The sequence below is a fragment of the Salvelinus fontinalis genome, chromosome 22, assembly GCF_029448725.1.
Source record: "Salvelinus fontinalis isolate EN_2023a chromosome 22, ASM2944872v1, whole genome shotgun sequence".
NCBI lineage: Eukaryota > Metazoa > Chordata > Actinopteri > Salmoniformes > Salmonidae > Salvelinus > Salvelinus fontinalis.
In genome coordinates this window covers 13408505-13431315 of record NC_074686.1, presented here as the reverse complement: position 1 = coordinate 13431315, position 22811 = coordinate 13408505, and the positions used below count along the sequence as shown (strand labels likewise).

Below are 22811 nucleotides of genomic sequence, written 5' to 3'. Positions count from 1 at the left end.
ACAGTCCGCTACGTTGTACTGGTTTCATAATGAGTGAGTGTTCTGTGTATAATGTTCTACGTAGAATGTGCAATTCTACTTAGAATTTTCAGCACACTCGAACATTTCACAGATCGTACACTAACTACACATGCCGGTGACACGGGGAAGTTATTAACCGTCATAACTTCGTATTCTGCATTATAACCTTCTTATTCAATATTCACTCAATTTCTGGGACAGGTTGCAACCCGCTTGAGCAGAATGGAATGTACGTTACGTATCTCCACCCTTCCCTACGCAAACTGGACAGATGTTTACGACTAGACTGGGTGGAGTTACCTATTGTACGTCCACGCCGCTGACACAGACGGACAGTGAGAGGAACCAATCAGCGCCTGGAATGTCGAAGCCTTGTCCAATCAGAAGTTTAACAAATCTGGGACTTCTCTGTGTTATCCTAAGTCTCCCCACCCTGGTTACAGCAAACCGTCATTTTTGTTTCTACTGAAAGACTCAACCAAGCAACAAGACTGATTTGGCTGACGGTAAGAGATCAGTGTTTAATTTGCGCCTTTTTCAGAAGTTACTAAATAAGAATAGCTTTTCCAGACGATTTTCGGACATAATGAGGGGCGTTTTCAACTTCACTTCCTGCTACACTGACAAGGCCGAGAGACGAAGTTTCATGTCACCTACCCTCGCCCTAATTATTGTAATGCCGTTTCTGAGCGTGAGACTTAAAAAATAGCTCTCATTTAGACGAGTTTTATCTTGAGAAATAAATTATTTGTCAGACACAGAGTAGGATAGGCTTTCTTGTTTGTTGTGTCAGTGTAAAAGTGAAGTTGTTGTGACTCACCGGTGCATTCCACTGAGGCCGGGTAGTAGGGTGTTGGTAGTACAATGTTTCAATCTCTGCTATACAGTTTGGGCGATGGAACATCTGGGATCATCTGACTATTTTAACTTTCTGTTTGGTCAAAGGGCGTTTTTCGTGTTTACATCACATCCAACCCGTTTAAATTAACGAGTAAATAGTAAACTAATGAGCTTGCCTGTCAAGTGAAATGCACTTGTAAAGCTTGTAACTTTACTCCGCTAGAAAGTTGGCTAATTTTTAAGTCAATAGAAGCGCTGCATAGTTTATAAACTCCGGAGACGGAGCAAAAAAAAAATCACTTTATTCTTAAAGCCGAGGATAATTCCATTAGGCTGTGGTTGTTATAAAGGGAGTTGGTGTTGACTAGAGCGATGTGGGGCTGCCCAGTGCATTACAGTATTCTGGTGCTAAAGTTGATGTAACATCTAGAAATCCTTATTCTTTCGTTGAGCCTTGACAACCAGTCCACCATATTGTTTACACTCTTCTCAGATGTGTACAGTGTACCCATTGAAGGGGCATGACCAGAATAGAACTGGGCTGTGGTTTTGGTTCTGCTTTAGTTAGCCCTGCTGTGTGTCTGAATGTACCTGTTTTTAAACAGTAACGTTAGATATAAATGTGGCGTACCTAATTTGAATTACAAAGACACATGTCTGATCTAGACTTCTCTTCTCCGTAAATTAGAGGCCATTACGTTCATTCACATTTGGCTCCATGTAAACGTTCAATTCCAACGCTGTTCTAACGTTGAACGTCAATAATCAAACGGTTTTCGAAAGATATGCCTCTTTGTCAGCGAAAAATAAGCTTGCAAATAAAACATTATCTTATTGTAGCAGTTTTGCACAGATCCATACACTGTGTGTGCCTCCGGTTGACCAACTACACTTCCCCCCAGTTAGCTTACACACAGGTGTTCGGAGCACTCAAGATAGCTAATTAGCCAAAATGGCGGCCTATGTCTTCCGTAAACACGCGCTGTAACATGGAGATATACCCGCTAACTAGCTAGCCATTTCACATCCGTTACACCCTTTCAACCTCCTCCTTTTCGCAGCAACCAGTGATCCGGGTCAACAGCATCAATGTAACAGTATTAACTTTAAACCGTCCCCTCGCCCCGACACGGGCGCGAACCAGGGACCCTCTGCACATATCAACAACGGTCGCCCACGAAGCATCGTTACCCATCGCTCCACAAAGGCCACGGCCCTTGCAGAGCAAGGGGCAACCCTACTTAATGTCTCAGAACAAGTGACGTAACTGATTGAAATGCTACTAGCGCGTACCCGCTAACTAGCTAGCCATTTCACATCCGTTACACGCTGAATTGAAATATTCCATACGGAATGTATGGTACAGCTGTTTTTGTAACTGCAATACCACGTGTTTAAAAATAAATAAATAAAAAATATTTTAAAAAGTAATCCTACCTAAAATCTTTCCCTACTTCTCTGTTTAGTATTCGTTTTTTAAATCGGGGCTACCAATCTGTAACTAGAGCCGTTTTCGTAACCCATCGTCTGTCTTTCAAGCGTCTGTAAATCATGTCAGATGCAAGTCAATTCATTACTTTCCAAATAACTATCGTTTTCACCAAGTAACCAAAGAGTTACACAAAAATATTTGGCTTAAAATCATCTTCCTCTACTTCTCTGCTTGTCAAAGGCGGAATCGGTTTTTAAATTGGGTGTACCGTTCTCGAGGGAGAGCGGTTAAAGTAACCCCTCACCTGCTGTCTTCTGAAAACAGCTCTTTGTGTCAATATTGCGATTCCAAAAAGGAGCCGTTGCTAGGATACTCGCAGACACTGCCACAGTCATGAAAGAGAACAGAGACTCCTCCTACACGGTTTAAGCTAGAAACGCAGAGCCAACTTTAAAAATTCCCGGAACGGTCTCGATCGAGATGCTTGTATACAACTTTTTGATCTGTTATACCTTTTCCGTTATTCACTTTCTTGTACTATTTTTCTTTTCCATCCGCTTTCATTTGATTTCTCAAGATTCCAAAGTTCCCAATTGTGACATCATCACTTCCAACTGACATTCTCTGTACGTGAAATCATGCAACTTTTGACACAAATCAGCTAGTAACTCCACTTTGCAACCACGTAGACAAAATATTTCAAGCTTACCAGCTTTGTCTACTTCTCTGCTACTCGAATCTGGCGTTTGGACTAAACATAACATTCGGATCAATATTTACAGCAGTTTAAGTAACCGCATCAACAACATTTTCTGTAACATTTTTGCAAACAACGTCTGTTTTGACCACTACCGCAACAAGTTAGACAAAAATATAGAGTATATGGGATATTAATCTACTTCTCTGCTATTCATAGCTGTGAGTACAATCAAAATAGTCAATACGGAACTTACGGTTCAGCTGTTTTTGCAACTGCATTACCAAGTGTTTTTCAAACTTTCCCAAACAGCTGCTGTTTTGACCACTAAGACTATTAAATACCACAACCTTACAACTTCTGACAGCAACCACACAACTGCTTACGATATCTAGTGACAACAACCACACAATTACATACCACAACCTTACAACTTCTGACAGCAACCACACAACTGCTTACGATATCTAGTGACAACAACCACACAATTACATACCACAACCTTACAACTTCTGACAGCAACCACACAACTGCTTACGATATCTAGTGACAACAACCACACAATTACATACCACAACCTTACAACTTCTGACAGCAACCACACAACTGCTTACGATATCTAGTGACAACAACCACACAATTAAATACCACAACCGCACAACTTCTGACAGCAACCACACAACTTCTGACCTCAACCGCACAATTTCTGAACACAACCACACAATTACATACCTATAATAGCACCAGCTGTCAGAGCAGCTTACAGATCACTGCACCTGTACATATCCCATCTGTAAACAGCCCATCTATCTACCTCATCCCCATACTGTATTTATTTATTTATCTTGCTCCTTTGCACCCCAGTATCTCTACTTGCACATTCATCTTCTGCACATCTACCATTCCAGTGTTTAATTACTATATTGTAATTACTTCGCCACCATGGCCTATTTATTGCCTTAACTCCCTTATCCTACCTCATTTGCACTCACTGTATATAGACTTTTTTTCTTTTTTTCTACTGTATTATTGCCTGTATGTTTTGTTCATTCCATGTGTAACTGTGTTGTTGTATGTGTCGAATTGCTATGCTTTATCTTGGCCAGGTCGCAGTTGCAAATGAGAACTTGTTCTCAACTAGCCTACCTGGCTAAATAAAGGTGAGGTAGGTAGATTGGGTGGGCTCTAGATTGGGGCTCTAGATTGGGTTCTACCTACCAAGGTAGGTAGAATGAGGTAGGTAGATTGGGTGGGCTATTTACAGATGGACTATGTACAGCTGCAGCGATCGGTTAGCTGCTCAGATAGTTGATGTTTAAAGCGGGCGGGTGCGGGCAGCGAACGGTTGAAAAGCATGCATTTGGTTTTACTAGCGTTTAAGAGCAGTTGGAGGCCACGGAAGGAGTGTTGTATTGCATTGAAGCTCGTTTGGAGGTTAGTTAGCACAGTGTCCAAGGAAGGGCCAGAAGTATACAGAATGGTGTCGTCTGCGTAGAGGTGGATCAGGGAATCGCCCGCAGCAAGATCGACATCATTGATATATACAGAGAAAAGAGTCGGCCCGAGAATTGAACCCTGTGGTACCCCCATAGAGACTGCCAGAGGTCCTGACAACATGCTCTCCGATTTGACACACTGAACTCTGTCTGCAAAGTAGTTGGTGAACCAGGCGAGGCAGTCATTAGAAAAACCAAGGCTATTGAGTCTGCCGATAAGAATACGGTGATTGACAGAGTCGAAAGCCCTGGCCAGGTCGATGAAGACGGCTGCACAGAATACGGCTGCAAACGAATACATTCTAAAAGCTTTAACAAGAGCAAGGTATTTCGTTTCATTTGAAAACAGCATAACAGTTTGTAAAAGCAGAATATTTCAGGTCATCCCACCCCCCTAACCTTTGAACCCCTAACAGTTAATTCCATGGGTGAAATTGTCTTTTATCGATGGCAGTTATGATATCGTTTAGTACCTTGAGCGTGGCTGAGGTGCACCTGTGACCGGCTCGGAAGCCGGATTGCACAGCAGAGAAGGTACGGTGGGATTCGAAATGGTCAGTGATCTGTTTATTAACATGGCTTTCGAAGACTTTAGATAGGCAGGGCAGGATGAATATAGGTCTGTAACAGTTTGTGTCTAGGGTGTCACCCCCTTTGAAGAGGGGGATTACCGCGGCAGCACTCCAATCTTTAGGGATCTTGGACGATACGAAAGAGAGGTTGTACAGGCTGGTAATAGGGGTTGCAACAATGGCGGCGGATAGTTTTAGAAAGAGAGGGTCCAGATTGTCTAGCCCAGCTGATTTGTACGGGTCCAGGTTTTGCAGCTCTTTCAGACCATCTGCTGTCTGGATTTGGGTGAAGGAGAAGCTGGGGAGGCTTGGGCGAGTAGCTGCGGGGGAGGCGGAGCTGTTGGCCGGGGTTGGAGTAGCCAGGAGGAAGGCATGGCCAGCCGTTGAGAAATGCTTATTGAAATGTTCGATTATCATGGTCAGTGGTGACAGTGTTACCTAGCCGCAGTGCATTGGGCAGCTGGGAGGAGGTGCTCTTGTTCTCCATGGACTTTACAGTGTCCCAAAACCTTTTGGAGTTAGAGCTACAGGATGCGAATTTCTGCTTGAAAAAGCTAGCCTTTGCTTTCCTGACTGTATTGGTTCCTGACTTCCCTGAACAGTTGCATATCGTGGGTACTATTCGATGCTATTGCGGTCCGCCACAGGATGATTCAGGGCATAATGTGCAGACGGGTATGGTGGTGTGCAGGTACAGCGGAGGTAAGCCCAGGCACTGAGTGATGATAAGAGAGGTTGTATCTCTGGATAAGCTGGTTATAATGGGTGAGGTCACCGCATGACTGGGAGGTGGGACAAAGGAGGTATCAGAGGTATAATGAGTGGAACTAGGGGCTCCATTGTAAACTAAAACAATGATAACTAACCTAAACAACAGTATACAAGGCATATTGACATATGAGAGAGCATCTAGTGAACTCAACCATATAACTTCTGACCGCAATCAAACAAATTCTGACCACATGTAGTGTCCATAACCACACAACTCCTGACCTCGACCACACAATTACATACCACAACAACACAACTTCTGACCACACATTTAACTACTAAAAACTTTATTTTTTATATTTTCTACATTGTAGAATAATAGTGAAAACATCAAAACTATGAATGAACACATATGGAATCATGTAGTAACCAAAAAATAGTTAAACAAATCAAAATACAGTTCATATTTTAGAATCTTCAAAGTAGTCACCCCTTTGCCTTGATGACAGCTTTGCACACTCTTGACATTCTCTCAACCAGCTTCATCTGGAATGCTTTTCCAACAGTCTTGAAGGAGTTCCCACATATGCTGAGCACTTGTTGGCTGCTTTTCCTTCACTCTGCGGTCCAACTCATCCCAAACCATCTCAATTTGGTTGAGGTCGGGTGATTGTGGAGGCCAGGTCATCTGATGCAGCACTCCATCCCTCTCCTTCTTGGTCAAATAGCCCTTACACAGCCTGGAGGTGTGTTGGGTCATTGTCCTGTTGAAAAACAAATGATTGTCCTACTAAGCGCAAATCAGATGGGATGGCGTATGGCTGCAGAATGATGTAGTAGCCATGCTGTTTAAGTGTGCTTTCAATTGTAAATAAATCATCAACAGTGCCACCAGCAAAGCACCCCCCACACTATCACACCTCCTCCATGCTTCACGGTGGGAACCACACGTGGAGATTATCCGTTCACCTACTCTGCGTCTCACAAAGACACAGAGGTTGTGGAAACAGAAATCTCAAATTTCGACTCATCAGACCAAAGGACAGATTTCCACTGGTCTAATGTCCATTGTTCGTGTTTATCGGCCCAAGTAATTTGACCATGAAGGCCTGATTCTCGCATTCTCCTCTGAACAGTTGATTTTGAGATGTGTCTGCATTTATTTGGGCTGCAATCTGAGGCTGGTAACTGTAAAGAACTTATCCTCTGCAGCAGAGGTAACTCTGGGTCTTCCTTTCCTGTGGCGGTCCTCATGAGAGCCAGTTTCGTCATAGCGCTTGATGGTTTTTTCGACTGCACTTGACAAGTTCTTGACATTTTCCGGACTGACTGACCTAATGATGGACTGTCGTTTCTCTTAGCTTATTTGAGCTGTTCTTGCTATAATATGGACTTGGTCTTTTACCAAATAGGGCTATCTTCTGTATACCACCCCTACCATGTCACAACACAACTGATTGGCTCATACGCATTAGGAAAGAAATTCCACAAATTAACTTTTAACAAGACACACCTGTTAATTGAAATGTATTCCAGGTGACTTCCTCATGAAGCTGGTTGAGAGAATGCCAAGAGTGTGCAAAGCTGTCATCAAGGCAAAGGGTGGCTACTTTGAAGAATCTTAAATATGAAATATTTGTTTAAAATAATTAAGACAAAATGACTCCAGAGGGAGTCAATTAACCGAAATTGATTTGTTTGTGTTCAGCTCAGACTTGCTGCGCTGTGTTAGAAAAAGACAGCGACTGCCTGTGTGACTAGCACTCCTTGTCTCTCTCTACTCCCTGCTGTAGCGACCACCACAGAACATCAACAGTGTATATTGCGCAGTCCGTGTTGCTGAAGCCATTTGTGGCTGAAAAGTACTGTCACCGAAGTCCTCCATTTGTTTAGGAAAAATGTTCCCTATTCTCTCAACCCTTGCTCTCTTTACATGACACATGTATGTGCCGCATGCACGTGACCAATACGTTGGTATAGCGTATGCTAATCACATGAATAAATTGGTTATAACAAACTCTAACACCGTAACATATGTGACAGAAAAATGGATGAGGAGGACGTGGGGAAAAAAACTTGATACGGGGAAGGTTTACTGGTTTCTCAGGCGGGAAAGGGGAAGTCAGATGTGTGTAAGAAATTAGACGTACTTGTGGAACTACTGGAGATCAAGAAAAATAAGGAAGGCAAGTACAAAGCGCTGCATAGCCCTGCATATTATGTGTGCCAAACAGGGGCTGTTAGATCACAATATATGTTTTTTTCTGACCATTTGGAACAGTGTAAACAACACAAGATGATAAATTATAAGTGTACCTTTTTTGTAAAGCCTTTATTCGAGCAAAGACTAAAAACAGTGCATTCATTCGGGAATGCAATGGCAAACATTAAAGGTTTATTTATTGTTTAGGCTAATTATTCAAGACTTCTTTTGTTATTTCATTTTAAAACAAAAATGCTCAATTGCATTTCAAATCATGAATGACTCATGCTGTGTGATGACATGAATGATTGATTGGTACAGTAGTGTAACAGTCCTGACCTATTTATGTTAGTTTTTATGTGTTTTTGGTCAGGGCATGTGTTTTGGGTGGGCAGTCTATGTTATCTGTTTCTATGTTGGTTTCGGTTTGCCTGGTATGGCTCTTGATTAGAGGCAGGTGGTTTGCATTTTCCTCTAATCAAGAGTCATATTTAGGTAGGGCATTTCTCACTGTTTGTTTGTGGGTGATTGTCTCCTGTGATGTCTTCGTTTATGTTCGATGTATTCACTTTTGGAGCTGTTTGGCTGTTCGTATGTTTCGATGTCCGTTCCTGTTCGTGAGTTTACGTTTGTCTATGTAAGTTTATGTTCAGGTTCCGTTCTACGTCGTTTTGTTATTTTGTAAGTTTTGAAAGTGTTTGTTTTTCGTGTCATCGGTTTTTGTTATATAATAAAGATGGCATATTTCCCTGAACCCGCATTTTGGTCAGAAGATCCTTCTCTCCTCACCTCATCCGAGGATGAGGAGAGCACCAGCTATTACAGAATCACCCACCAAAATACAGAGACCAAGCGGTATGGGAAAAATAAACGGAGTAAGGGACAGAAGAAAGAGCAATGGACATGGGACGATGTTCTGGATGGAAAGGGTGTCTACACATGGGAGGAGATCCTAGCTGGTAGAGATCGCCTCCCATGGGAACAGCTGGAGGCACTGAGGAGAGCGGAGGCTACCGGAGAGAGGAACCGGAGCTATGAGGGAACGCGTCTGGCACGGAAGCCGAAAAAGCCCGTGAGTAACTCCCAAAAATTTCTTGGGGGGGGGGCTAAAGGGTAGTGGGCCAAGGGCAGGTAGGAGACCTGCGCCCACTTCCCAGGCTTACCGTGGAGAGCGGGAGTACGGGCAGGCGCCGTGTTACGCAGTAGAGCGCACGGTGTCTCCTGTACGAGTGCATAGCCCAGTGCGGGTTATTCCACCTCCCCGCACTGGGAGGGCTAGATTGGGTATTGAGCCAGGTGTCATGAGGCCGGCTCAACGCGTCTGGTCTCCAGTGCGTCTCCTCGGGCCGGCATACATGGCACCTGCCTTACGCATGGTTTCCCCGGTTCGCCTACATAGGCCGGTGCGGGTTATTCCACCTCCCCGCACTGGTCGGGCAACCGGGAGTATTCAACCAGGTAAGGTTGGGCAAGCTCAATGCTCAAGAGTGCCAGTACGCCTCCACGGTCCGGTATTTCCGGCACCACCTCCCCGCCCCAGCCTAGTACCTACAGTGTCTACATTATGCACTAGGCTACCAGTGCGTATCCTGAGCCCTGTTCCTCCTCCACGCACTCTCCCTGTAGTGCGTGTATCTAGCCCGGTGCCTCCAGTTCCGGGTCCACGCACTAAGCTACCTGTGCGTCTCCAGAGCCCTGAACCCACTGTATCTTCTCCCCCTACTAATCCTGATGTGCTTGTCCTCAGCCCGGTGTCACCAGTGCCGGTACCACGCATCAGGGATGGAGTAGGCTTTGGGAATACAGTGTGCCCTGTCCCTGCTCTACGCACTAGTAGGAAGGTGCTTATCATTAGCCCGGTGCCTCCAGTTCCGGCACCACGCACCAGGTCTACAGTGCGCCGTATCCGGCCAGAGCCATCCGTCTCCCCAGCGCCATCTGAGCCATCCGTCTCCCCAGCGCCATCTGATCCATCCGTCTCCCCAGCGCCATCTGAGCCATCCGTCTCCCCAGCGCCATCTGAGCCATCCGTCTCCCCAGCGCCATCTGAGCCATCCGTCTGCCAGGAGCCTGCAAAGCCGCCCGTCTGCCATGAGCCTGCAAAGCCGCCCGTCTGCCATGAGCCTACAGAGCCATCCGCCAGACAGGAGCCGCTAGAGCCGTCAGCCAGACAGGAGCCGCTAGAGCCGCCCGCCAGACAGGATCTGCCAGAGCCGCCCGCCAGACAGGATCTGCCAGAGCCGCCAACCAGACAGGATCTGCCAGAGCCGCCAACCAGACAGGATCTGCCAGAGCCGCCAACCAGACAGGATCTGCCAGAGCCGCCAACCAGACAGGATCTGCCAGAGCCGCCAACCAGACAGGATCTGCCAGAGCCGCCAGCGAGCCATGAGCAGCCAGAGCCGTCAGAGAGCCATGAGCAGCCAGAGCCGTCAAAGAGCCATGAGCAGCCAGAGCCGTCAGTGAGCCATGAGCAGCCAGAGCCGTCAGAGAGCCATGAGCAGCCAGAGCCGTCAGCCTGCCATGAGCGTCGAGAGCCGTCAGCCTGCCATGAGTGTCGAGAGCCGTCAGCCTGCCATGAGCGTCGAGAGCCGTCAGCCTGCCATGAGCGTAGAGAGCCGTCAGTCTGCCATGAGCGTCGAGAGCCGTCAGCCTGCATGGACCTGCCAGAGTCCTTCAGCCGGGATCTGCCCCTTGTCCCGGTGTTGCCCCTTGTCCCGGTGCTGCCCTTTGTCCCGGTGCTGCCCTTTGTCCCGGTGCTGCCCCTTGTCCCGGTGCTGCCCCTTGTCCCGGTGCTGCCCCTTGTCCCGGTGCTGCCCCTTATTCCAGTGATGGTCCTTATCCTGGTGCTGCCCCTTGTCCCGGTGCTGCCCCTTGTCCCGGTGCTGCCCTTGTCCCGGTGCTGCCCCTTGTTCCGGTGTTGGTTGTTTATTTAGGGGAAAGTAGTTTTAGGGTGGTCATTAGAAGGGGTAGACAGAAGAGGGGAGTGACTAAGGTGGTAAGGGGACAGCGTCCTGAACCGGAACCACCACCGTGGTCAACTGCCCACCCGGACCCTCCCCTGGACTTTGTGCTGGTGCGCCCGGTGTTCGCACCTTGGGGGGGGGGTACTGTAACAGTCCTGACCTATTTATGTTAGTTTTTATGTGTTTTTGGTCAGGGCATGTGTTTTGGGTGGGCAGTCTATGTTATCTGTTTCTATGTTGGTTTCGGTTTGCCTGGTATGGCTCTTGATTAGAGGCAGGTGGTTTGCATTTTCCTCTAATCAAGAGTCATATTTAGGTAGGGCATTTCTCACTGTTTGTTTGTGGGTGATTGTCTCCTGTGATGTCTTCGTTTATGTTCGATGTATTCACTTTTGGAGCTGTTTGGCTGTTCGTATGTTTCGATGTCCGTTCCTGTTCGTGAGTTTACGTTTGTCTATGTAAGTTTATGTTCAGGTTCCGTTCTACGTCGTTTTGTTATTTTGTAAGTTTTGAAAGTGTTTGTTTTTCGTGTCATCGGTTTTTGTTATATAATAAAGATGGCATATTTCCCTGAACCCGCATTTTGGTCAGAAGATCCTTCTCTCCTCACCTCATCCGAGGATGAGGAGAGCACCAGCTATTACAAGTAGCCTATATATTGACATATAGGCCTAAGTAAGTTACGGTAACAAGATGTGCTTTTAGGCCTACAGCTCGATGGTGGTTATACTTGGCTGCTATACTAAGCCTACTAATGATAATGGCATTACTTATTATTATAATGATGATCATAATAATAATTGTAATAATAACAATAACAAGAAGGAGAAAATCAAGAAAAAGGAGGGTATAGGACTGGAGCGAGAGCCGCATGCATATTATTTGTGACAAACAGGTGCTGTTAGATTACAATATTATTATTTTTCTGACCATTTGGAACATTGTAAACAACACGAAATCATGTATAAGTTATACCAGAGAGGCTGTAGTAACAAAAATGTAAAGCATTTATTACAGCATAACAAAGATTAAAAATGAATTTGTGAAATTGCTTTTTCCGACATGTTGTGGTTGCATGAGGCTTGGAGCTCACGGAATCAGGCTATTAAGCAAACACTCAAACAGGTAACAGAAGCAGGATCTGTCTTATTTCTGTAGATATATATGGATGATTTATAAAGTCAGGCACATATAAGTTAGGCTATTGATTTTAGACCTAATTTTAAATTGGGTTTCTTCTCTCTTCACTTTTAGACAATTAAGGCAAGGGCTGTTTTCTCATCTCCTCACTCCTCTGCTGCCTCCTCCACATTGTTCTCAATACCAATATGCTGGTTAACTTTGCTATTATGCACACAGCAACATGGTCTAGGAAAAGGCTCCAGCCAATTCAACAGCGCACTGATGTTTCAGATCCACAGACAGCGACCGTGATCCAACGCGGAAGAAAGCGCATTTGTTATAAAATAATATAATTTTTATTAGTGTTGCACCATTGTTCTTACATAATATAACCAAGTACAATTACAGTAGCACGTGTCATAGAGTGATGGACCTTTCTCACATGCTGCCCCCCTCCAGGGAAGCCCCCCGCTACCCCTCCCGTCCCAGAATGCCATTGGTGACGAGGAACATCGAGCCTCGCCATGTGTGCCGCCAGACGATCCCCAACACCATCCGCAGCGAGCTGGAGTGTGTCACCAACATTAGCCTCGCCAACATCATACGCCAGCTAGGCAGCCTCAGTAAGTTACTCACTCTATGTGTTGGGTGAGTTTATACCTAGGGAAGTGCTACATGCAGAACAGTGCAGTGTATTGTAATATGAGATTGTGTGTGTAAATTGCAAGTATGTATCTTGTGATATGTAATCATGTGTATATACACTGAGTGTACAAAATATGAACACCTTCATAATATTGAGTTACAGCTCCCCCCTTTTGCCCTCAGAACAGCCTCACCTACTACCATACCCCATTCAAAGGCACTTTAATATTTTGTCTTGCCCATTCACCCTCTGAATGGCACACCAACACAATCCATGTCTCAATTGTCTCGAGGCTTAAAAACCCTTCTTTAATCTGTCTCCTCCCCTTCATCTACACTGACTGAAGTGGATTTAACATCAATAAGGGATCATAGCTTTCACCTGGATTCACCTGGTCAATCTGTCATGGAAAGGGCAGGTGTTCATAATGTTTTGTACACTTAGTGTATTTAGGCCATAATATACATTTGTTTGTGTGTGTAGGTAAGTATGCAGAGGATGTGTTTGGAGAGCTGTTTGTGCAGGCGGGGGTGTTTGCTGTCCGGGTGAACACACTGGGAGAGAGAGTGGACCGTCTACAAGTCAAAGTCACCCAGCTCGACCCTAAAGAGGAGGAGGGTAAGAGACTGACATATACCATGGGGTAATTTCCCGCATGCTGATTAAGCCTATTAGATTTAAAAGCAATTTAAATGGAGAATCTTTATTGAACATGATCTTTAGTTCATAACTAGGCTCAACCTGTGTCCGGGAAAACCACTGTATGTTACAAGCAAACAGTGCCATGTAGTTAGTATTCAAAGTGAGAATTCAGTGAACTTTAAGTATAATGTAATGCAACACATACAAACAGAATGTCCCAAACAAACAGAATACTAACCCTAACTGTGTCTCTCTCTCGCTCTCTCCCTCTCTCCATCCTCCGTCTCTCTCTCTCCACATCGCTCTCTCTCTCTCTCCATATCTCTGTCTCTCTCTCACCATATCGCTCTCTCTCCACCTCTCTCTCTCCACCCTCCATCTCTCTCTCAGTCTCTCTGCAGGCCATCACCCAGAAGAAAGCATTTCATAGTAATCTGACTCAGGACCAGCAGTTGTTCTGTAGACCCTCTCTACCGCTGCCTGTACAGGAGACCTATCTGACCTGCAACCCACCTCCACCACTCAACAACCTCAGCCAGTACAGGTACACGCACGCACGCAAACACGCGCACACACGTACGCAAACATGCGCACACACACACACACACACACACACACACACACACACACACACACACACTGATATTGTTTGTTTTTGTTGTTGTCATGTCTAGGGATGATGGTAAGGATGCTCTGAAGTTCTACACGGATCCCTCCTACTTCTTTGATCTGTGGAAGGAGAAGATGCTGCAGGACACAAAGGACATCATGAAGGAGAGACGCAAACACAGGGTAACGGGTAACACACACAAAGTAAAATGGCGCTGCAGAGGATAGCAGCCGTTTTACGGGCTCCTGACCAATTCTGATATAAAAAAAAATAAAAAAAAATGTTTGTACATCATGTCTACTCCATCATTTCATCAGAATGGGGATCACTAACCTTGATTTGGATGACAATTTCTACTTTACCGAATCGGCAGCTCTGGTCGTTCTGCTCACTCCTGACCAGGCCTTAATCCCCGGGACTCGAAAGAGGAAGCGACGGTGCAAGAGAGGTAGAAGAGACTACGTTGACGAGACTACGATGGCGAGCAAATAAACCGCCTTTACCCTCCCTTCTATTGGCGAATGTACAGTCACAAGAGTAAAAAACTGGACGAGCTCCGTTGGAGAATATCCTATCAACGGGACCTGAGGAACTGTAATATTCTATGTTTCTCGGAGTCGTGGCTGAACAAGGACGCTGTTTTTTCAATCCATTGTCTAGACCAGACGGCTGCCTCGGTTAAGACGAAGAGGGGACCGGTGTGTCTCTTTATTAACAACATCTGGTTCGCAATCTTTAATGTTAAAGTAGTCTTGAGTTTTTATCGCCTGTGTTAGTATACCTCATGATAAACTGCAGACCATACTATTTACCAAGAGAGTTTTCATCTATATTTTTTGTAGCTGTCAATTTACCATCACAAACTGATGCTGTCACTAAGACCATACTCATCAAGCTGTACAGGGCCATAAGCAAACAAGAAAATGCACAACCATAGTCAGCGCTTCTCGTTGCCGGTGATTTTAATGCAGGGAAACTGAAATCCGTTTAACCAAATTTTTACCAGCATGTCACCTGTGCAACTAGAGGCAACAAAACTCTAGAACACCTTTACTCCACACACAGAAACCCGTACAAAGCTCTCTCTCATCCTCCCTTTGGAAAAGCTGACCATAACTATCTTCCTGATTCCTGCTTACAAGCAAAAACTCAAACAGGAAGTACCAGTGCAGCGCTCAATATGGAAATGGCCCGATGCAGTGGAAGCTAAGCTACAGGACTGTTTCGCTAGCACAGACTGGAATATGTTCTGTGATTCATCTGATGACATTGATGAGTTTATCACATCAATCACCAGCTTCATTAATAAGTGCATCAACAATGTTGTCCCCACAGTGACCGTACGTACATATCCCAACAAGAAGCTATGGATTACAGGCAACATCTGTACTGAGCTAGAGCTGCAGCTTTCAAGGAGCGGGACACTAATCTGGACGCTTCATACTCCCATAAAAGACCTTTGTTTGAAAAACAAGGGAAAAAAACAGCAATAGTACTGTTTGTCCATTTTGAGACACTGTAGCCAGTACACACAAAATAGTCCAAATTAATCTGTCAATTTAAGAAATGTATCATTCATTTTGACAGTTTTTGCCAAGGAGATCTTAGTCGTGGAATTTTACATCTAAGTAAGATGTTTGGTGCAGTGTTTGTCAATGAAAGAATGTGCATGAATACGAGTCATCTCTCGTTGAATGACAACAAAGACTATATCGAAGAATCCCTACTGTTGACCAATCATCGACAAAGGGGCGTAGACTTTGGCTACCGACTTTGGCTTGCCTCAAGAATTGTTTTGGTGTGCCCGAACAGCCGAAAGAAAAACCTACCCGAAGACCAAAACAAACAAACAAACGGCACAAAATGTTGTTAATCTCTTCAGAACTGTTTTGGCTGAGAAGCATGCGGACGCCTTTAGTCCCCTCCTGTACTCCCTGTTTACCTCGACTGCGCTGCCACGCACGACTCCAACACAATTACATTTGCTGACGACACGACTGGTAGGCCTGATCACCGACAATGAGACCACCTATAGAGAGGAGGTCAGTGATCTTGCAGTGTGGTGCAAGGACAACAACCTCTCCGTCAACATCAGCAAGACAAAGGAGCTGATCGTGGACTACAGCAAAACTGAGGACTGAGCTGGCCCCCATCCACATCAGTGGAGCGGGTCGAGAGCTTCAAGTTCCTCCGTGTCCACATCTCTAAGGAATTAACATGGTCCACACACACCAACGCAGTCGTGAAGAAGACACGACAATGGTAAAGGTTTGGCATGAGCCCTCAGATCCTCAAAAAGGATGCTCCATTGAGAGCTGCACCATTGAGCGCTTCTTGACTGGCTGCATCACAGCTTAGTTTGGCAACTGCTTGGCATCTGACAGCAAGGCGCTACAGAGGGTAGTGCACACGGCCCAGTACATCACTGGGGCCGAGCTCCCTGCCATCCAGGACCTCTATATCAGGCAGTGTGAAAGGAAGGCCCTAAAAATTGTCAAAGACTCCAGGCACCCAAGTCATAGACTGTTTCTCTGCTACCGCACGGTAAGCAGGAAGGATGCACCAAGTCTGGAACCAACAGAACCCTGAACAGCTTCTACCCCCAAGCCATAAGACTGATAAATATTTAACCAAATAGCTACCCAGACTATCTACATTGACTAACTCTTTTGACTCATCACATACCCCGCTGCTATTGTTTATCTATTTTGTTGCCTAGTAACTTTACCCCTACCTACACTGAGTGTACAAAACATGCTCTTTCCATGACAAAGACTGACTAGGTGAATCCAGGTGAAAGCTATGATCCCATATTGATGTCACCTGTTGAATCCACTTCAATCAGTGTAGATGAAGGGGAGGAGACCGGTTAAAGAAGGATTTTTAACCCTTGAGACAATTGAGACACGTCCTTCAATGAGACAGTGGAGTTTGTTTTCGGCCTGTCGGGAAATGCATCCCATCTTCTGCTTAAACAAAACAAGGAAGTGCACTTATAGCTCTGTTAAATGCCCTTTCCTGTTTCTCTTATCTTTCCCTCTGTCTCTCTCTCTCTTTCGCTCTCGCTCCTCTCACTCTCTCCCTCCTTCCCTCTCTCTTTGTCACCCCCCTCTCTTTGTCTCTCTGTCTGAGTAGAAGGAGAAAAAGGACAATCAGAATATGCGGACTCTGAATCCCAGGAAGATCAAAACCAGGAAGGATGAGTGGGAACGGCTAAAGATGGGAGAGGAGTTTGTGGTGCCTAAGAATGACATGGGGTGAGAGAATGAGAACAGGGCGAGAGATGAGGATAAAGAGGATGGGGCGAGAATGTATGAAGTGGAGTGAGGAGAAAGAGAATATGAGGGAGAGAGATTGTGAGTGTGTCGGGGAAGGTGATGTCCTATAGAATGATTTTAAACTGTTTAATTGTGTTGTTATTGATGAAAATATTCACTCTTTTTTTGTGCATCTTGTGTGTAGAGAATCTCTTGAGGGTCTGAATGGCAGTATTGGTTCAGGAGAAGGCTGTTACTCCCCTGATGGTTTGGACCAGAGTACAGGGTCGTACGCCTTCGATCCTGGCTCCCCCCTCCCTCCCCCCGCCCCGGACGACTTCCTGCCCCCTCCACCCCCAGACATGGCGTAAGTAGCAGGGATGGAGTGGTGTAGTGTATGCACATTTAAATTGTCCATATACTGTAGTTTTTACACATATTTTATGCTAATTTAGCATTTTTGGCATTAGTGTTTACTCTCCAGTCAACACACTTCATCTCAAGTGGACAAAATCGTTTGGAGAAAGTTGTGTTTGGAGAATCCGTGTGCTGACCTTAATCCTTCCCCTGCTCTCTCATTGGCAGGTATCATGACGGACAACATGGAGCATCAACCCAAAAGCGCACCAGCGTTCTTAGCCCCACACACCCCCCTCCAGCCCCTCCCATGCCCTCTACTGCTCCCATTGGCACACGGCCCAACCTGGCCCCTCCTCCTGCCCCACCTCCTCCTCCCCCCTCCCCCGGCTTCGGAATCCCTCCCCCTCCCCCCTCTGGATTTGACTTTTCCACTCCCACTCCCCCCACTTCCTCCGCCTATCCCTCCCCCCCTGCCCCACCTCCTCCTTCCTATCAGGCCTCCATCTCTCCGCCTCCTCCCCCCTCTCTCCCCCAGGGTGGTGGCGCACCTCCTCCTCCTCCTCCCCCGCCTCCCCCAGGCCCTCCTCCCCCCACTTCTGGCCCTCCTCCCCCCTCCTTCTCCATTGGGGCTCCCCCTCCTCTTAAATCCACCCAAGCTCAGCCAGAAGCCCCCGCTGACGCTCACAGTGACCTCCTGTCGGCTATCCGGCAAGGTACGACACACATATACACACAGACCGATACGAACACACATAAACACACACACACCCTAAATCCCCATCTCTCCCTTTCTCTCTGGCAGGTTTTAACCTACGTAAGGTGGAGGAACAGAAAGAGCAGGAGAAAAAGGATAACTACGGCAACGATGTGGCGGCCATCTTGTCTCGCCGTATTGCTGTGGAGTGCAGCGACAGCGAGGACGACTCCTCAGAGTTGGGAGATGACGATTGGTCCGAGTGAGACCTTCATCACCGCCACCCTCATGGTCTTCCTCGGTCCTACTCAGAGAGAATACATCATATCCTTATCCCATTACTTCTTTATAACCTATGATCTAAGGAATAGAGGTCCAAAGATAAGTGTGTGTCTGTGTATCACTACTACACTCTTCCTCTTTGTTCCCCACTCCTGTCTATGCCAATCACATTCCCTGTATGTTTTATGTATAACTGAACTGAGAAGCCAATGATTTAATTATGAGAACAGTCCAAATATCAAAAAGCCAATTATTAATATAAGGGGCACAGGGCCAAAGGTAATGATAATTATATCCTCATAGGCTACACACAGATATCAACAAACATACAGTACAGATATTGATCCTTACATGCATACACAGATAGTACAATTATGGTATAATTGATGAACTGTATTAATATTTTACTTTAATTATAAGATGTGTTAAATAATACCAAGAGCACAAAGAAAGGTTTTTATTGCTGTTTTCTCGTTTTTCTTTTTTTACCTGTCTTTCTCTCTCTGTGGTTGGCATGGGAATGGTTACCTGGGCGACAGAGGGTCTCATTCACAGATGGGGGGAGGGGTTCTGAGCCATATCTAAAATATCTGTAATGTTCTGAGTCAGCCCTAGCTGAATACTAAAACCATGCTGCCCCCTATCAGTCAAAACATTATCTGACCAATCAGGGATCCCTCTCTTGCCCTAGTCCCGCCCCTCCATAAGTGCCTTTGCTTTTCATGTTTATGTGCGAGGAGGATAAAGTTAACCTTAGACACTGATCTAAGGTCAGGTTTCTGTTTCTTTCCCATCATAACCATAGGATTGGATGAAAGGTACCTGATCCTAGATCTGTGCCTAAGAGACAACTTGATCCTCTTCTGTTTAAGTGCCTTCTGTTTGTTTTAAAGCCAAAGTGTAATGCCACAATCAGATCTGAGCATGTTAATATCCAACCACCTGTTTCTGCTTGTCCTGTCTGTCTCAACTTTATCAGTGACGATTATTACAATAATAAAGATACAATGAACTATACTGCTGTTTCAAGTGCATTTGTGTGCTGTGTAAATTATGTGTATGGGTGAGTTCCAGACCAATTAGCTATGGTGCCTGCACAGTTGCCCCTCCCTCCCTCGCGTGCTGCCTGCGCATACTGCCACAACTTTAGAGATCCCTGTTTTTCTACAGTCAAAAGACTACAATAGCCACCATGCTGTTGAAAACCAACGCATACATTATTGCAGTTGTTTAACATAGTGGTAAACCTATTTCCTGTAATCTCAAAAATGACTAAATGTTTTGTTTCATGTAATGATGTTTATTTTTCTTTTATACAACGGGTATGTCTAATCCTGAATGCTGATTAATTAAAAGCTCATTCTAGCTAGTGTCTATTCCACAATGTACCACAGGCTAAACGTATGAAGTTAAAGGGAAATGGAAACACTAGGATTTAGAACGCCAGCTGACTGTTACTGTAAATCGCCGTATTGGCATTTTTGCGTCACTGGCAGGAGAGACAATATTGGAACTCCCAAAAATGGCTGAAATTACCGAGTAGCTCCGAGACTGAGAATGAGTTTATTACAGATATTGAAATAATGTTAGTTAGGGAGACAATAAAACTACTGAAACTGTTCATGTTTGAGCCGATCGTTGCCTCAGATCAAAGAGTTTGTTCTCGTAGCAGTAACAACACAGGCATGCCGCCTGAAACACCTCAGCTAGAGGGTCGACGTAGCCAAACACAAACTGCTGTGAGTGTGGATGCTGCCAGATAATGGCAAGAGAGTATGATTATTTATATTTGTATTTATTATGCTGCTAAGGCAGCAGCTAATCTTCCTTGTGTCCAGCAAAATTAAGTCAGTTTATACAATTTTAAAAAACATTACAACACATTCACAGATTTCACAACACACTGTGTGCCCTCAGGCCCCTACTCCACCACATATCTACAGTACAAAGTCCATGTGTACGTGTGTGTGTATAGTGCATATGTTATCGTGTGTGTGTGTATACATGTGTCTGCCTATGTTAGTGTTGCTTCACAGTTACCACTGTACCATTAGGTGTTTTTCCCCAGTTTTTAAAAATCTAATTTTACTGCTTGCATCAGTTACTTGATGTGGAATAGAGTTCCATGTAGTCATGGCTCTATGTAGTACTGCGCGCCTCCCATAGTCTGTTCGGGACTTGGGGACTGTGAAGAGACCTCTTGTGGCATGTCTTGTGTGGTATGCATGGGTGTTGTCAGGGAAATTCTAGAGGAAGAGAGAGACTTTAAATTCTTCCAACAACAGCTTTATTATAAGATTTGCAAAAATGAAGCAATCAGCATCACCAATAATGGTTCAGAGTTGAAAGCTTAACAAACATAGCCAGGTCTCTGCTTTGATAAATACAACCCCTTTCTGTATACGTGGCAGTCAGCAGATAGTGTGTAAAAGGTAATTAGTTCTCTGTGCAGACTTTAAGAAAGATGGTTGAGCCCTCGCGCTAACTGCATTCACAACAACAAACACTATATTGTACCTTGTTCTGCAAGGTTCCATACATGTGACTTTCTGTAGATAGTAAACACATGGGATTTCACATGCTGCGGTTGCACCCAAACGTCTCTTAGCTGTAAGCCCAGTTTTATGACTAAGTCACACCAAGACAAGTTTGTATCAGGTTAGAAAAACACTAGCATATAACAAGAGACTATTCTTTAAATTTACCAAAGATTCTAAATTATATCCTAATTGATCTAAAACATGGCCATTTTCCAATGCCCCATACCAAGGAATTAACCCGCGGTGACTTTTCAAGTTTCGAGGATTGTGGTGACTCAATTGGAATGTCTATAATTGTTAAATGCTCCTTCTAATCCATCTTAATCTGGTTAGAAAAAAACTAGCATATAACAAGAGACTATTCTTTAAGCAGTAAAACACAGGATAGCATGACTAATTATGTAATTTTCCATGACAGTGTCCGAGCTGTGCACCAGTAGTTGAAACTGACAGCTCGGTGCATTCAACATGTCATAAATACAAGTAGTGATGAAGTTAATCTCTCCTCCACTTTGAGCCAGGAGAGATTGACATGCATATTATTAATATTAGCTCTCTGTGTACATCCAAGGGCCAGCTGTGCTGCCCTGTTCTGAGCCAATTGCAATTTTCCTAAGTCATTTTTTGTGGCACCTGACCACACGACTGAACAGTAGTCCAGGTTTGACAAAACTAGGGTCTGTAGGACCTGCCTTCTTGATAGTGCTGTTAAGAAGGTAGAGCAACGCTTTATTATGGACATACTCCCCATCTTAGCTACTGTTGTATCAATATGTTTTGACCGTGACAGTTTACAATCCAGGGTTACTTCAGTTTAGTCACCTCAACTTGCTCAATTTCCACATGATTTATTACAAGATTTAGTCCTCATTCACTAAAACCTAAACCTCAACTAACGTATTTCATGCCACTCACTCTGAAACTAACTGCAACTCTTAAGTGTTGCGATCATTTCAGTCGCTGTAGTAGCTGACATGTATAGTGTTGAGTCATCCGCATACACAGTGACATGCCATAAATAAAGATTGGAAAGACCCAGATGCAGACAACGTCAAATTGACAACTGTTTAATAATCCAACAGGGGCAGGCAAAAGACAGGTCAAGGGCAAACAGGGGTCAGTAATCGAGAGGTGGGGAAAAGGTACAGGACGGCAGGCAGGGTCAGGGTAGGCAGAGGTCAATAATCCAGAGGTGGGGCAAAGGTACAGGACGGCAGGCAGGGTCAGGGTAGGCAGAGGTCAATAATCCAGAGGTGGGGCAAAGGTACAGGACGGCAGGCAGGGTCAGGGGCAGGCAGAGTGGTCAGGCAGACGGGCTCAGAGTCAGGACAGGCAAGGGTCAAAACCAGGAGGGCGAGAAAAAGAGAGACTGGGGAGAGCAGGAGCTGAGACACAAAAATGCTGGTTGACTTGACAAACAAGATGAACTGGGACAGACAGACAGAAATCAGAGGTATAAATACACAGGGGATAATGTGGAAGATGGGCGACACCTGGAGTGGGGTGGAGACAAGCACAATGACAGGTGAAACAGATCAGGGTGTGACACCCTCTGTGTTCTGTTAGACAGGTAACTCTATATCCACAGTATAGCAGGGGGTGTAAAGCCATAACACCCTCTGTGTTCTGTTAGACAGGTAACTCTATATCCACAATATAGCAGGGGGTGTAAAGCCATAACACCCTCTGTGTTCTGTTAGACAGCTAACTCCATATCCAC

At 45.2% G+C, this 22811-nt stretch overlaps 1 protein-coding gene across 1 annotated transcript; it reads left to right on the top strand.

Annotated features, from left to right (window-relative positions):
- Positions 1-416: 416 nt before the first annotated feature.
- On the top strand, positions 417-19568 carry LOC129819867 (actin-binding protein WASF2-like). The gene is made up of 9 exons (XM_055876505.1): positions 417-527; positions 12520-12683; positions 13190-13324; positions 13739-13892; positions 14023-14140; positions 17094-17215; positions 17421-17582; positions 17801-18288; positions 18378-19568. The coding sequence occupies exons 2-9, from the start codon at positions 12551-12553 to the stop codon at positions 18533-18535; spliced, it is 1470 nt and encodes a 489-aa protein (XP_055732480.1). The 5' UTR covers positions 417-527; positions 12520-12550; the 3' UTR covers positions 18536-19568.
- The last annotated feature ends 3243 nt before the right edge of the window (positions 19569-22811 follow it).